This window comes from Akanthomyces muscarius, chromosome 1 (assembly GCF_028009165.1).
Source record: "Akanthomyces muscarius strain Ve6 chromosome 1, whole genome shotgun sequence".
Lineage (NCBI taxonomy): Eukaryota > Fungi > Ascomycota > Sordariomycetes > Hypocreales > Cordycipitaceae > Akanthomyces > Akanthomyces muscarius.
This window is the reverse complement of record NC_079241.1, coordinates 5,220,097-5,235,915: the sequence shown is the minus strand read 5'-3', so window position 1 is coordinate 5,235,915 and position 15,819 is coordinate 5,220,097. Positions and strand designations below refer to the sequence as shown.

The following is a 15,819-nucleotide window of genomic DNA, read 5'->3' as shown; positions in this document are numbered from 1 at the left end:
AAGACACACAAAAGAACAAACCGCTCTCGACCAAGCCTCTGTGCCACATGTCTCGTGCTGCTGCTGACCCCGGCAAATTCAATATCAATCCCCTCCTTCCCCACCACAAGTAAACAGGCTTTCTTCACTGACGACGTTGCCCACATTAATACACCCGAGCACCGTTGACAAAATACAAAATACTCTGTGCGCCTCGTTGTCGACCGTCTAGCGCCTAAACAAGCTCTGGCATATAAGACATCAGCGGTGTGCCCGCCACCACCACACGACAGAAACACAACTGGCAACACGTACATTGCACAGCGGCATTGGAGCTTCTTAATTCTTTACAGTAGACATGGTCTACGGCAACCGGTTTCCCAACTGACGATCATACAACGAAATGGACAACTCAGCACTCGGTTTCGCCTGGGGCCGCCTGTCGCACCGCCGGACACGCTCTGGGGATCCAAGCAACACGCCAGCGCCCATCGAGTTTACGAGAGACGGCACCAGGTATACATTAGAACCAAAAGCAACGCCGTCGCCAAAAACTCCATCCACACAACACTCTCGCTCTAAATCCTGGAGCACATCAAAAGACAAAGGCCAGGCCGCCAAGTCACACATCTTCTTCCAATTCGCAGACTATCCCAACTTTAAAGCTACCCTGAGCCCGCCAAACCCACTGGACCTACACCGTGCTGCCTCGAGCTCCAAGGGAAGCCACAGAAGCAACAACAGCATCTCCTCACTCTCTACAAAGGATACTTCGCTGCATGGCTCAAGCAGCTCCATAGAGATACCTCAGCGGCAATTTCCCACCATTGCTCCTCAGCGACCGCCACGCCCTCCTCGTGGACTTTTTGAGGATGAGGATGATGAGGAGGACTCTGCGGCCGTGGCAGATGAGATGCACCTAGATCACACAGCAGACGAAAACATCATGGGCTTGATACGCCAGTCGGATCGCGCCTTTGAGGATGTTGGAGTGGCACTGGCTGATGCCACCTACAGTACATATGTCGCACAAGCCAAGCCAGACATGCTTGTTCTGAGTCGCGGCAACTCGGTGCGACGCCGCCGGCAGGGAATCACTCCTCCTGTCACTGCGCGCAGAAGCTCGATCAATAGCAACAGGTCCATCCGAAGAAACTCGATCCATTCATCACAGAGCACCTCCACCAAGGGTCACGCCGCGCGCCCGCCTACGACAAAGAAGATGGGCAAGCGAAACGTTTTACTGCCACGCAAGCTACGGATGACTCTCTCACAAAGCGTCAGCGATCTGCTGACCAGCCGGGCCTCTAAGCGCATATCCGTCACCAGCAGTCTATCATCCATCTACTCGGATCAGTTGGAGGAACACACTCCCCACCACCGCAACAGCTCCATCACGGCGGCCAAGAGACAGTCTTGTCAGCAGCAAACACAGCGTCATTCTACCGATTCGAAATTTTCTTTGTACGCGACAGACAGTCAGAATCTGACTGCCTCGCAAATGTACCACCGGGACATGCTTCCCAACTCGGTCATGGCGTGGATGGGCACGGACTCTGTCTTTGCAGAACCGGACGACATGGACGAGGCTGATGACGAGGAGCTCAGCCATGAATTCGAGGACAAATGCAACCTAGCAACCGAGCCAGAAGGCACCCAGCCCCCGCCCGCAGGCATGGTCTCGGCAGAGCATGCAGCTGAGGCGCGCCCGCTCTCAGTCGAGGGCTCTCCGCCACCTCCTCCTCCGCCCAAGAACCCTGCCAGGTTTGGGGCCCGCGCGCGCACGTCCCAGCTCGCCCCCATACCCGAAATGCTCGTCGCCTCCGCCGAGGGCGACCGCCGCCGGCGCAAGAGCAGCTTGATTAAGCTGTCGCCCAAGTCGACACGCTTGGGCGCCAAGGCAAAGGCCGCGACGACGCGCGACTCCCTGTGCCTCGTCGGCACGGCCTACTCCAAGGCAAGCCCTCTGTTCCGCCACGGCCACATCGAGTTCCAGCACAAGAGCCCCAAGGCCACACCGGCAGAAGACGGCGCGCAAGACGGCGCCGACCAGAACGTGGACTGGCCCAAGTTCCACTCGTCGGTCCTGTGCGATGCCGACGGCCTCGCCTCTGGCATGGCCCAGGACGAAGCCAACGCCATGGCCGACGAGCTGGGCGACTGGTTCGACGAGTTTGGCTTCGAGTCCCACGGCACGCTGGTCAAGTCGGGACGTACCCGCAAGGCCGCCGACAGGACGTCGTGCAGCATGGAGTCATCGCGCAGCAGCGCCTCGAGCTCGTCGACGATTTCGGACGCTGACCTGCCCATGCCGGCCAGCCCGGACCGATCGCCGTTTGCCAAGATGCAGAGCTGGTCCTTTGGCCAGGCCGAGCGCAACGCCGCCTCCGCACCTGGTCGGGACGAGCACTGCTCGGACCCCATCCCCGTGGTGACAGAGATCGAGCTCGGACTCGAAACCTACGGCCTGCCTGCCGAAGATGGGGAGTTTTCCCCAAAAAACGCGTCTCACAGCGCCCCGAGGATGAGCTGCAACCTAAGCGAGGATCTGGGTCAGTTCCTGGCCTGGAACCCTACAGTCTTTAACGATGGACACGAGGAGGACGAATGATGGACAAGACTTTTTTCTTTAATTTTGACATTGATACCCCCACCTTCCTTTCTTCAGTATTTTTACAACACATGTATACACATTTTACTAGGATTTTCTGAGTGCTATTAGCCTGATGCGAATTTGTTGCCTCGACACTACGTCACACGTACGGCAACAACGACATTTCTCCTCAAAACTCAGTTGAAATTCACTTCGTCAATCACTTTCGTTATTAATTATACGATGCTAAAAAAATTGATCCTCAAATGCCAACGATGAATATAATTCTAGTCTTAGTTCGCGACCACGCCAAGACTGCCCGAGTATCCAAAGCACTGTCGCTAAATAGCGACAGCTATTTGCTGGGCTCTTCTTTGCCCCATCTGGCGTCCTCCTTGCCTTCTTCCCACGTATTCTCGACGTACGCAATTTGCTCCTTGACCTTTTGAATCAGCTCCTTGTCGCCGGTATTCTTCTCAATGTTGTCACTGCATGAGGAGTTAGTGGTGAGACATGGCAGAGCGCCGAATGGGCCGCTTCATCGACGTACCTAATCTTAATAGCTGGCCGCCCGGCAGCTGAGCTCAGCTTGATGACGATGTTCAGCGGCAAGGACTTGGTGCCCGTCTTGAGATGCGTGAAGTCGTTCGTCAAGAAGGTGCCAACGCCGAAGCGCGGCAGGAAGCCATGCTCTTCCGCCACCTTTTTATACTCGAGGCACTTGTCAACATCGAGAGAGTCTGAAAAGACAATGACCTTTTCCTTGATGCCCTGCGAATCGTAGTACTTGCGCATGAGCTTGACGTACTCCTTGGGGTCGCCCGAGTCTTGTCGAACGCCGGTGAAGAGCTCCGCGTACGTCTTGGTCGACCCGTCGTCGTTGCGCAGCGCGGCCTCGGACACGCCGCCGTCTGTGGTGCGCGCGGGCAGACTAAAGGCGTTGAGGAACTCGGGCGTGCCAAAGGTATCCGTCAGGGCAATGGAGAGGCTGGAGCCAAAGCATCCCACCCAGTGTCGCAGGGCCTCCTCCGTGGCGTGCTTGTAGTCGTCAAAGATGGCCGCCGTGCCCATGAACCACTCGTGTGCGACGGTGCCGACCGGCGGGATGCCGAAACGCATGGCCAGGTGCACATTGCTCGTGCCGGAGAGCTCACCCGGGTATCCCTTGGCGGCCGCTTCCTTGGAGGCCTTGACCAGGCCGCGGAAGACGAGCGCCTGTGTATGGTAGTCGCGGCGGCGGCGGGTACCGAATTCCGACAGGATGCAGCCCGTTTCGAGGAGCCGCATGCCCTTTTCAAAGGCCTTCTCTTCCTGCCCCTCGTAGTCCCAATCGGTATCCATGAAGCGGAAGTACGCCTCCGAGGTCAGCGCCAGAAAGGGAATCTCGTAGAGGATGGTATCCGACCATGTACCCGCGATGCTGACCTCAACGTCGCCGAGATCGTTGTCGCTGCCGGTGTCTGCACCGATAGGGTGGAAGGTGATGGAGACTTGATCTCTTGGTCGCAGCCGGAACTCCTTCAGGAACTCTAGGTAGTCGGCGCTTAGGTATTTACAATGCTGCTCGAGGAACTTGTACTCTTCGTTGGACAAGGAAATATTGCCAAGCTCTGTTGTCGCGGGTTAGCAAGGGGCTCGTAATTGGAGTTTTGGCAGTGGACAATGGTACCTACTGGTAATCTGCTCATGTAGCCACCTGTAGCCAGCTCTGGATAGCCTCTTCTCTGGTGTGCGATTTGTAAAGGCATAGGTGACGGGGACGTCCTTGAAGTACTTGAAGACGGCGCATTGCATGGTAAGCTTGTACAAATCCGTATCCAGAAAGGAGATGACCCCTTCCGGGAAGGGCGAGGAGCTGTTGAAATCCATATGTGACTCGATCTCGACCATGCAACCTAGTGAGCAATATGAATGGCAAGCTGGCTCGGTCTCCGACGACAACGGTTGCGCCCGATTGCGGGGGCGATGGTGTAGGGGGATCGATGTTGTTAATGTGCGATGTAGTGGAAGGCAGCTAAGCGACTCATAACGCGGTCGGGACGGCCGGAATATATTCGAGAAATAGGAAAGAGAGGTCTCAGCAATCACGTCGAGTTCGGTATTGAGCGCTGTAACATGTAGGTACGATTTTGTAAATTCTAGGTCAGGCTAGGCGATTTTAGGCCAAACTCCACGCCGCTCTATTACAGCAAACAAGGTACACAGCTAATAGGTAATATAGCTGTAAATATTTATTAAATCTAGAAATTTTATTCTACTTTTACTAGAATATACTATAATTTTAAAGAATTAATTGCTCTTTAGACTATGCTTTTATGTATAATATAGTACTCTCTTATATAGTATAGCGCTGTCTAGTGAGGTAGAGATGTGGACTAAGTACCTATGCTCTAAGTCCTGTGTCTTAGTGTAAAAAAAAAAATGAAGGTTAAAGCGGCGTGGCGCTAGGCTCAGAAAGCCCAGAAAACTAGAATTTACACAATCGTTCCTACATGTTACAGCGCTCCAACAAACACGACCTCACATGTTCCTCATCCCTTCAACTTCGATTGCCGCATCTCGCCACACAGTCTTTAGGCAGAAAAATTACATGCACACTGCAATCAAAAAAGAAGAAGGAAGAGATTAAAGGGGGACTGTAAACAGAGTTTCATCCTCCTTCCAAGCGCCAACTGGAGATCAAAGGGTTCTGTCCAACGCAGAGCAAAGGGACCTACCAGCAGACCAAAAAAAAAAAAAATACAAAAAAAATACAGACCTTGCCAGCATGCTTCGCCGACCTCCCACCACCCTCTCCATCACCGCCGAGGATGTCGCCGCGTACGAGGATCGTCGGGCCAGCGAGGCCCTGCAGGCAGCCCAGCAAGCCAGGGCCGAGGCCGAGGCGCAGGCAGCAGAGGCGCGTGCTCAGGCGCGTGCCGCACTTGGCGCAGGCAGCAACGCGGGAGGAGGACCAGGAGGAGGAGCATCACACGGAAGTAGCCCGTCGGCGGCCAAGAGGGCGCGCGACGAGCGCATCGGGCTGGGCAGACGGCCAGGCGGGCGATGAAGAGGAAATCTCACGACAGCAACGGTCTGCAAGGCTGACCTCAGGCCTGCCGACGCCATGCCCGACGCCATGCCCGACTCTTTTTTTTCTCTCTTCTAGCCTTTTACCAAAACGCAATTGGGCAAGAGGCCCAGCTCTTTCAGCCCTTGATGGGTAAAATCACTCTTGGTTCCGTCATGCGGTCTTCAGTCTCGCCATCGGAGGCTTGTGCTCCTCCCCCAAAACAGTGGGCGCGCATAGAGTTTCGAAACCATTTTCTTTCATGTCTTTGATGATCAGAACTAAAGCATAGCGTGGGGGCCTATCCGAAATCTTTCCTTTTGTCTTCATCGCTTCAAGCTTCTTTTTTTTTTTTTCATTGTACTGGCGCTCGAGGCCCGTGAGGCCGCATAAACCTAGGCTGCAGCATAGCCTCGATGAGCAAATAACAAAGAATTCGAGGGGAAAAGGGAACCAATTTCGTCTCAGTGCAACTCTGTGGATCGCCCGGGAGACAAAAAAAACGACGAATGTTTCACTCCATGAGCAAAAGCTTGTTTAATGGGCGGGCACATTCGCACGGCCATCTCACGGACGGATCGCCTTCAAAAAGATCTGTGTGTTTGGTGTGGGACCACGATGACGATGGCTGCAAGGCGCTCAGCCCCCCCAGTCTCAGGTTCGGCGTGGGGCTGTCTATCGTGTGTACATATGTGTATAAGAGAACTATTTTTGGGCCTGCCTCGGACATGGCCGTCTATGCATAATAAAGGTAGCTTTTATATACCACTCAATGACGTCGACGCTCGTTACACACCTTCAACCCTCGCGCTGTCTGCTAGTTGTCCCTTTACGAAGCTCCCTTTCTTCTGCGTATACAAACCTTTGGTTGGTGGGCTTTGAACGTTTTTTGCTCTGCCTACCTAACAAGTTTCAGCAGCGCATGTATGTGTTCGTAAAGGCTTCGTCGTATGGTTGCAAAGCTGGGCCGATTCTCAATGTACCAGTCAAGCGAAAAAAAGCAGTGGTGTAAACAATAATGATTTGAGGCATGCCAGGCAGTCGTCGTCCCCTTGTTCTGATGGAGTTTCAAACTATCCACGTTTGCGCTTCCTCTCGTCTTGCCCTGTTACTTGTTACGGTATATCCGACTCGTTAGACATCACGTCAGGCGATTTAATTTTTTATAACATCAGCGTCTGCGCCGACATGCAATCGGACTCCAGCAGCTGTTGCCGTGACATCAAGCGACGGTGTGTTGCAGAAGTTGTGAAAAAAGGCCACATTGTGCCAAAGTACTGTACAGGGGAAGTCTTGGCCCCGGCAGCCATCGGTGTGTGTGCTCTATTCACCTTCTCGCCATCTATGTCAATGCCAGTCCTTCGTTGCATGGCTTCTCTGCGTCTTGTGTTGCGCTGTGTCCCGGCAACCCTGTTGCCAATCAGCATGCCAGTGCTGCTTCTTCTCTGGTCCCGGCATCGTGATGGATTCTTTACCCTTCGCCCTGCAGGTACTTTGGAACTTGAATACCAGCCGAGTGGTCGCTTGCTGCTTGTCTGCCGTCGGGCCGCTCTTTTCATCGCTATTCCGCTCGCCAGCTTGGTTCATGTTAATGGCACCAGGCAATATAAATGAAACATGCCGTGGTCACCAGCGCAGTCAGTCTGGTCAGGACTGCGTGCATAGAGCTTACTACATCAACTGCTATGCATAGATCGGGACCACGTCTGTTGTTACGTTTACATTTCCAAGTCTCTGCATCATTTGGTTTGTGAGCGCGCTGTAATCACAGTTGCCATGCTCCCCGGGCCTCCACGGTCGTGCCCGGAGATACAACCTCGCAAGCTCCGTAACGAAGGTGCTGATCCGCAGATCCGGCCCATCTTTCAATGTCAAAGAGGTATCGCAAACCCTCCACGGGAGTGTCAAAAAAAAGATGCCAGTAGCTGGGCTATTGGTTAGTATAAAGAGAAGGAAATCAAAGGAAACTTGGAAGATAGACCAAGTAAGAGGAATAGAGGGGGTAAAAATGATAAGAGAGTTGAGGCATAGCAGCAAAAGCAATAAACATAAAAGATATAATAAGCTTCTGCTTCTACTCAAGCGGCGTGATTTTATGTCACCCCCGTGCCCCCCCAGATACATGGCCTTCTTCTCCTTTCCTCCCGACCAAGCCGCTCGGGAATTGGCAACATCTTTTGTTTGCGATTACCTCGTATCTTGAATTTCCACAAATAGTCAGCGACAAGATAACAAAGAAACTTGGTGGCTCATAGTCATGACAGCACAAATCTTTCCAGAACAAACGGGACAACTAAAAACCACAACACGGTGCAGCGAGTGTTCAATCAACCGGTGTAGGAAATGAAATCTTGAAATGTTAAGAAAAAAAAGAAAAATGCTTCGTTGAGCTCATGTGCTGAGCCCCGAGTCCAAGCAGAAAATGACCAAGCTCTCTCCAAGTGCATCCAAATTTTAGCAAGTGTATTATGCTTGGTGCTTTTTGTGCCTCCCTCGTTTCTTTTGTTCTGGTTCCTGGCCCCCAAACACCAATGTACGAATCCGGTACTCCCGAACAAAAATTCAAATACCCAACTATACAATGGAGAACAAAATGCGCGTTGTGCTATTCCTACACAAAGACAGAAACGAAAGACCCGTACTTGAGCTTGTATAGTTAGTACAACCCCGTCTCGTAGGTTTAAACAGCCATTTTTGGCGTGCACGAGTCAACAAGGCTTTCATCCTCGTCTTGTGAACTGCACCCACATCAGGCCTGTCATCCACGCCACACGCCACGCCGTTGTCCAAAACTCTCTCGTGATGATCTTGACCACCTTCTGGCCGCGACCCGCCTTCCACTGCTTGCCGTCGTCGTAAAACTCCGTGTCAAGGTTGATGCGCGGGCCGCGCCCGTGGGCGCCGCTATAGTCGTCGCCCCAGCCCCAGCGGCCGCCGCTGCCGCGGGAGCCGCCCTTGCCGACGCTCTTCTTGGCCGGCCAGCGTGGCGCCGAGCCGTTGGACGTGCTGCGCGAGACGGTTGCCGCTCCGGCCGACAGCCTGCTCGTGGATGACATGCCTTGGGAGGAAGAGCCGTGCGTGCGTGATTCGGGTGGCTCGGCCTTGTCTTTAAACACAGGCAGAAGCGAGTGGCCAGCCTGCTCGGGCTCCAGCGCAAACGGCGTCAGATTGAGTGTCGGCACGAGGAACGCGCGGATAGCGAGCACGGCGAGAGACAGGAATCCGAAGAGGATATATCGCATATAAGTGTGGAACTGGTTCGGGAGTAGGCAGAGGTGCGTCTGCAGCGTTGTCTTTGGTGCCCCCGGCATAGGCCTGCCATCAGCGTCGACGGGATTGTACATGCTGAGCATGAGGAAACCTGGGCTTGAGACTCCCATGGCCATGCTCATGCTCTTGACGCTGATTTCTCTCACGCCACCCTTGGCCTCGGAGTGGACAAGCTCGCAGTAGTCGTGGTCGTCGCCTGAAAAAACATGTACAACGTTGCCAACATTCTTGATCAATTTGACAGAGTCTTCCTCGCTGAGGACGTTCTGGTACTGGTAGCCGGCAGCGACAGTGATGGCGTTGCGGTGGTCGGGGTTGACCGGCTCGGCCTGGCCCTTGGGTCGCTTCGCTGGCGGCCAGTGTTCGCGCATAGGACCGCAAGGTGTTCCAGGATCGCGATATAGCGGTACATGGGAAAGAAGAATCGTAGGGAGCTCGGCATGGCCAGCGCCGGGGTCTCTGGGCGATCGGGTCGTGTCCGATGATTCAAGATCCGTTACCTGGTGCTTGAAGCGGAAATCACGATCAATATCATGCCACACCTTGAGTTCCTCCATGGCAAGCTTGCGCTTGGTGGACTGCACTTCGTCCAGGAACTCGTTGACAGGTCCGTAGATGGGCGCCAGATCGTGCGAGTGCTTGTAATCTGATGTGTCGGCGCTTAGCGATACTGTGTCGACCGAGACAATGCTGTGATTTCCCACGACGTCTACGCGGTTGACATCGCCAAAGTAGGCGCTAAATCGGTTGCGCACCGGGATCTGCACCTGCGCGCCAAAGCCGAGGTCGTGGTTCCCGGGTAAGCTGGCGACCAAGCGACGTCCTCTCTGGTACGGGCCTGGTACAGAGCCTCCCAGGTTAAAGTTGTCAAAGAAAATTTCGGCAAAACGCTGATATTCGCGCACCCAAAAGTCCTCGCCGTACTTGCGGTGCCAGGTGTTGACCCATTTCTTCTCGTCGCCCGATCGTTCGCTGCCCCATTTCGGGTCGACGAACCCCTCCTGTCGTGTTTTCCACTCGCGGCCGCCGTCAAAGAGATCACCCAGAAAAAACACGCTATCGGGGTGCAGGTGACTCTGGAGCGCCTTGTAGCCTCGTCGCAGATAGTTGTCCGTAATTGTCACCGTCAGCGTCGAGAGCGGCCAGGAACGGCCCGGGTATGAGTGAGGGTCGGTGATCTGAGGGTCTGCGATTAGGACCATGCGATGCGGGTGTGTTCCTTTGGGCTATTTGTCGTGTCAGTATCCCGAATGCAATACAGGCCGTGCCGTCGCGCAACAAGCCACATACCCATGATTCCCAATGATCCCAGCTGCAGCTCTCGACTTTACTGTCATACACCCAGCGCTCCCCCCATAATAAAATGACTATCCAAATAGCAACCAACGCGTGCGGTAAGCTCAGCAGTCTTCTGGCGACCAGGTTTATGCGCACCCGGTGCGCGACGGTGAGGGCTACTGCTGTCGCAGCTCTGAGTCCAGGCCCATGTAGCCAAGACAGTGCCCTCCGCGCTTGTAGTTTTGCCACATCAGAGGCGCTATCATGATCGAAGCCTCGCGCCATGCCGTAGAATTGGCCAACTTGCTACCAAGCAGACTTTGGTGTCGAGTCGTTACGTCGCGGAATTCAGGGCTGCGGCCTGTCGGCTCGTCCGCAAAGGGGGGTGGGCGCGGCTTCCGGAGGTGGCAGGTTAGGCCATGAGCTGCACATGCGAAGATAAAGAATAAACCTGGTCGATATGATTGTGCTCCTATCCCGTGAGCCAAGCAGAAAAGAACACAGGCGTGGATGCAAGCTATTTGGACAGAAAAGGAGAGTTGGCATGTCTTGAGATGGCTTGCGCGACGTGGAGGGCGATCAAGCGTCCCCACCTGGCAAGCCTGACGGCTGGCAAGGGGTCAAGGGCAGGCCCCAGGGCGCGCCACTTTAAGCCGTCGGCTTAGATCAGGGGCCGCGAATAATACATTAATAGAAACACCTTTTACAGTGTGATTCAATGGGGGCAATAATACAAACATACATGTACAGCATTACTATGCTACGGATACTCTGTAGGTAATAAACAACTTGGTTCTGCTTCTTCCCAACGCTCAACTTTGATCAGCACCATCCATGTACACCAGTAAACCAAAACGCCATGCTCCCAACAATGCACTCCATTGCGCTTCCCAACCTTTTCAGTATCGGCGCCTAACTGTTCCTGCTTCGGTTGAATCGTCCTCATAATCTTGCTCGGGTTCGTCGTCCACTGGATTCCGCTCCTCGTATCTTGAAACTGGCGGCTCTGGCTTCTTGCGAAAGCTCAGAAACCTCTTGAACCCACTGGGCTGTGCTTGGGGCTGCGCTTGAGTCCGGGCCTCAGCCAACGAATCAGCTTCTGCTGTGTATTCATAATGCAGCCGGGGCACCAGGATTCTGTACGGCGCTGTAATCCCTGTCGGGTCTTTTGGGTTCACCTCGACATTCAAGCAAATGTCCAACCCGCCCTCCAGATCCACTGCAAAATTTTGCGCATTCTTCATTTGCTTAATTGAAAGACCGGTGGGAGTCCTGTGAAATGATTTGGTTCTTGGGTTGTCATGGGGCTGGCTTGCCGGTTGGCTGTCTCCTGCCTGCTCCCGCTGTGGACGCGGGCTGAAGTATGCATCATCTCCATCTGAGTATTCGTCGTTTGTGGCAGCGCCACCGCGAAGGCCAAGAGGTTCCTCTTGGTCCTGACCATAAGGGCTTGGATAACGACCTTGAGCCGGTGCACCCCAGCGGCCTATGGAGTCATCGTCGTCATCATATTCCATTGCTTTGCTCTGGCTACCCCTGCGCATGAAGCCGAAGAGACCTGTTTTCGGGCGATCCGTGCTACCAACAGACATGCTTCTTGCGATTTGGGCACGCGGCGGAGCTCCCTTTTCAGAGTTTCTCCTAGTCAGGCTTCTGAACATTCCGCCGGAGATCGGGGGGCGAGATCCGCGGACGGATTCCCGAGAACCTTCAAATAGCTTTGGCCTCGAGCGGCTGCCAAGTGAAAATCGCCTAAGTAGTCCACCTCCCCCTCCCGCAGCCCGCGCAGGGCTTGGGCTGCGCTCGTCATCAGATGCGGGCGGCGTTGGTGGTGGCGTCATTCCAGGAGACCATTGACGAATCGAACACCAATTTCTGTGAGGCAAAAGATGCTTGTTATTTCGAGGCTTTCCATCTGGACCATGCTGGAATATCGGAATCATGCTCTCATCGGTATTCTTATCAAAGTGGTGAACTTTGTTGCGTTTGTTCAAAACATCAGCGAGCATGTCCGGGGGCGGTGTATTCACAATCGCCGATGAAACGATATTGGGCATGTATCGCGGGTCCTTGTGCTTAGCGAGCCCAAGCTGTGGGTTGGAGTAGAACTGGCCAACAGCGGCGAGATGCACATCGCCACTGAGAATTGTAACTCGTACTGACTTGTCCATGGCGAGGTCTTGCAAGTCTTCCACGATAATGCTTCGCTCTTGCTTGTGGTTTTTGGCTGTCCAGTGGTCGTTCAAGTCGTCCAATACCTCCACACCGCCATCAATGTTGTTGAGCATCTTTCCAAAAACACCAGCTCTTCCTAGAGCCTTGACAGGATCCATGAGTCTCGATGTAAGAATGTTTTCAAGCCAGACCATCCTCGGATATGCAATTGGCACACCAAGCAAAACCAAGAGATGCTCGACTTGTCCTTTGCGGACTTCAAGATACAGTCTGCTAGTAATCTTTTCCCAGGTTTTCTCGTCGATGACATCGTGCTCCGTTCGCTCTGTGCGTGTGTCCACGGCAAGTAGAGCAGTTTTGCCTCCCATAGAGACATAGACACTGCGACTGAGCTCCTTAATATATGGACCAGGGCTGGGACCAAGTATCCAGCTGGGCTCCGATGTCTCAGTTTCTGGAAGCACACTTTGATGCTGGAACAGCATATAGTATTTGAAAGCCACCGCACCAAGGCCAGAAAATACTGGCGATCTCATGTCGTGGTCGGGGTAAGAGCCGTAGCCGTCAAAGACATCGTGGTCGTCGTACATGTTTACCATGGGGATTTGAGATGTGGCCAGTCCAAAGAGGCCCTGGGAGAACCACGTGCAATACCGTTCAAGGTAAAACTCTTCCAGCTGGTCCTGCATCTCTGGAGTGAACTGCGTATGATGCTTATTGAAAGGGTTTCTCATATCAAGCCACTCTCCAAACAGATCGCATTCATCGGCGACGCAATCGTTGTAGATTTGGTCACCACCACCAATCATGACGTGGAATGGTTTCGACTGATGAGTATTGAGGACGTCACGCCACATGGGATCTGGTCCGCTCAAGTCATCTGGCTTTACGCTCGCGCTAAAACCATTGCAGCTATGAAACATCATATTCATCGTCTGACCCCTCGGCGGTACCCAAAAAGCCATGCATGGTCCTTGGTTGATGCGATAGGCGATGCGCTGCTGCTTTTCTCGAAGCTCGATCTCGATATTGAAGCGCCAGAAGGTGTAGCCTCTTTCGGCATGAAGCTGGAAACCACGCACATCCTTGAACTTTTGCGCTTTCTCACCGTCAACGCCTGCTCGACTTTTGCGGCTAGAGTAGGAACCGGGGTAGTCGGGCGCACCATTCGGGGGCGGGACGTCTGGGGGGCTTCGCGTCATCTCGAACAGTCCATTGTCTGTCTCATCCATAGAAAGATCTTTGCCTTCTTCCAGGTGTTCGACAGGTCGGACATAAAACGTTTCTCCGCGACGACCGAGTTTTGGGTGGCCAGCTATGGGATCAACATATTCTGGCGAGAGCTCCCCTTTGACGTGATGTGGAGCTGATGGCAGAAGACCAATATCTTGCACAAAAATGCGAAGCATCGGGGCTGTTTGATAAGAAGATACAGAATCCTCAGTAACAATCATGACGCTTCCACGCCACATTTCCCGTTCCGCTACGGGATGGCCTCGTTGCGACCTGGAAGGAATTGCTTCCTTGCGAATACCGCAGTATCTCAGGAGTGGACCACACCTCAGGTAGAGCTTGGGTTTAAAACGGGTTAACACGTTTGCGTCGTCATACTCGCCGTCAAAAGTGTCACCTTTTCTCAAACGAGCAGTCACATTGGCGCCCCGTCCCTTTCCTTGCTCCCACCATGCCTTGTAAGCATCCTGTGAGGAATTTTCGGTGTGAACATCGAGCAATGGTCCGGACAATGTTCCGACTGGTGCCTTTTCCCACTCATCTAGCCATTCTGGAGCCTGATACAAGCCTTCGCCGGGCCGCAGAGTATCTGCATTGGAATAGAGCATGTTGCCTAGTCGATGCCGGTTCTCTTTTGTCGTCCCACCATCGCTGTCGCCTCTCTCAAGTCGCCTCCTGGCAAGCGCTATGCCATCTTCCGTTTGCGATTCCTCCCGCGAAACTGCCGCACTAAATGCTTGCTGATCTGGGATCTCTGCATGTGTCTCATTTGTGTCGTGCTGACGGCGATAGGTCGGCTCTGTAGCGCGACGCTGGATGCCCTGCGAAATCGCGTTGCTGTAACGATGCTGTTGCTGTACGTCTCTCATATTATGGTTGCCGTTTGTGTGATCAGGTGATGGAATGGGAGGGAGCTCCTTGTTTTTGACGGAGCGAGGAAGAGCATTGCCAGGCACAGGCACCAGAGGGGAGTAGTTGCGAGGAGCTGCTTCAGAGCCGATGCGACGATGCTGATGGATTCTTTCTGGGGGGTCTTGTCCGGCTCGATTGCTTCCTGTCCGACTCACGAGATTGGGAGCTGCGAGAGGAGACGCCCTTTGCTTCACGGGCTCCAGAATGTCGGTGTCGTGCGTAGCAACGGGAGCCCTCGCGGCGCGATCCTTAAAGCTTAGGTTGCGTTGTGGAATGTTTGAGGAAGGTCGGTCCAGAGGTCGGTCATAACCGTCCGCCGACTGGTGCACAGTCGAGGCTGGAGGCATGGTGTCTGGCTGCATCTGCTGTGTCCAATCGTGATGGGCTGCGGGCCGTGATCTTGAATCAGTGGCATATGAGGCAGTCTGTTGCCTGGGCATGGGCTGCTGCGTTGACTGTCTAGCACCGACATCATGAAGTGTAGTCGAGCCGTTATCGGGAGGAGGACCAGCCAGAGCTTGGGCATTCTTGGCTGCGCGCTGCCTAGCTCGTTGTTCTGCAGCTTCCACGCGGGCTCGTTTTTCTTCTTTAGTCATGCTGTCCAGCGTCAGCTCCAGATTTTGCAGCGGTGATCGATTGGTGGCCAACTTTTTGCGTCGATCAGACGTTGCGCTTGTAGATGTCCTCCGAGGTTGTCCAAAGGTATCAGCTGCGCGAGGGCGAGCATCGTCAACGTATGTGGAAGCAGTCATTGGAGCGGGAATTGTTGCCGAAGGCATATCACTATAGGCAGGATATGGCTGATCGTCTTCTGAAATACCTGTCCGAGGTTGATAAGGCGACACTGGCTCGTGCCTAGTGGTCGGGGCCTGGGGTATGTGTATAGCTGGCACGTATGGTTGTCGATAGCTCACTGGCGGGCCGCGCGGAACGTCGGGTGCTTCCGGCAGGGACGGGGAGGCTTGCAAGAAGTATTCGTCCTCGTCGTGCGGCATCCGCCGCGGCTTGCGATCAGAGTTATCCCGAGCGAACTCTGTGAAGCCGGCCTGGTAAGATGGAGGCCGCGGAGTCAAGCCTTGGGGAGTAACACTAGAGGACGATGGTGAACCCGGCGCAAATATTGATTCGGAGGGGGCTTCGGTGTAGGCGGTCTGTATAGATGCACGGTTCGTTCGTCGTGGAGGTTGGCTGTCTAAGGATTGTCTTTGTTCAGTCGGGGGAAGTTCGTACTCGCTAGACCGGCGCTGGTGACCGCCTCTCTTGAGCTTGGGCAGGTCGCCCCAGTTTTGGGCCGACATGGCGGTCGCGTAGGTCGAAAATTCAGTTCGGC

The 15,819-nt window shown here is 54.1% G+C and overlaps 4 protein-coding genes across 5 annotated transcripts; 1 reads left to right on the top strand and 3 right to left on the bottom strand.

Annotated features, from left to right (window-relative positions):
• Positions 1–382: 382 nt before the first annotated feature.
• On the top strand, positions 383–2,590 carry LMH87_006769 (uncharacterized protein; the record flags this gene model as incomplete). 2 transcript variants are annotated; one of them, XM_056204708.1, is made up of 1 exon in its annotated part: positions 383–2,590. In XM_056204708.1, one exon carries the CDS (start codon positions 383–385, stop codon positions 2,588–2,590), a length of 2,208 nt encoding a protein of 735 aa, XP_056060038.1. The 2 variants fall into 2 exon arrangements, with proteins under 2 accessions (XP_056060038.1, XP_056060037.1); XM_056204707.1 differs by having other exon boundaries at positions 1,790–2,590.
• A 337-nt stretch (positions 2,591–2,927) lies between these two features.
• LMH87_006768 (uncharacterized protein) lies at positions 2,928–4,441 on the bottom strand (the record flags this gene model as incomplete). Its single annotated transcript, XM_056204706.1, has 3 exons — positions 2,928–3,060; positions 3,123–4,182; positions 4,246–4,441. The coding sequence occupies 3 exons, from the start codon at positions 4,439–4,441 to the stop codon at positions 2,928–2,930; spliced, it is 1,389 nt and encodes a 462-aa protein (XP_056060036.1).
• Positions 4,442–8,341: 3,900 nt separating this feature from the next.
• On the bottom strand, positions 8,342–10,454 carry LMH87_006767 (uncharacterized protein; the record flags this gene model as incomplete). The annotated part of the gene is made up of 2 exons (XM_056204705.1): positions 8,342–10,117; positions 10,182–10,454. 2 exons carry the CDS (start codon positions 10,452–10,454, stop codon positions 8,342–8,344), a joined length of 2,049 nt encoding a protein of 682 aa, XP_056060035.1.
• Positions 10,455–11,068: 614 nt separating this feature from the next.
• On the bottom strand, positions 11,069–15,787 carry LMH87_006766 (uncharacterized protein; the record flags this gene model as incomplete). The annotated part of the gene is made up of 3 exons (XM_056204704.1): positions 11,069–14,587; positions 14,645–15,086; positions 15,138–15,787. The coding sequence occupies 3 exons, from the start codon at positions 15,785–15,787 to the stop codon at positions 11,069–11,071; spliced, it is 4,611 nt and encodes a 1,536-aa protein (XP_056060034.1).
• Between the last annotated feature and the right edge of the window lie 32 nt (positions 15,788–15,819).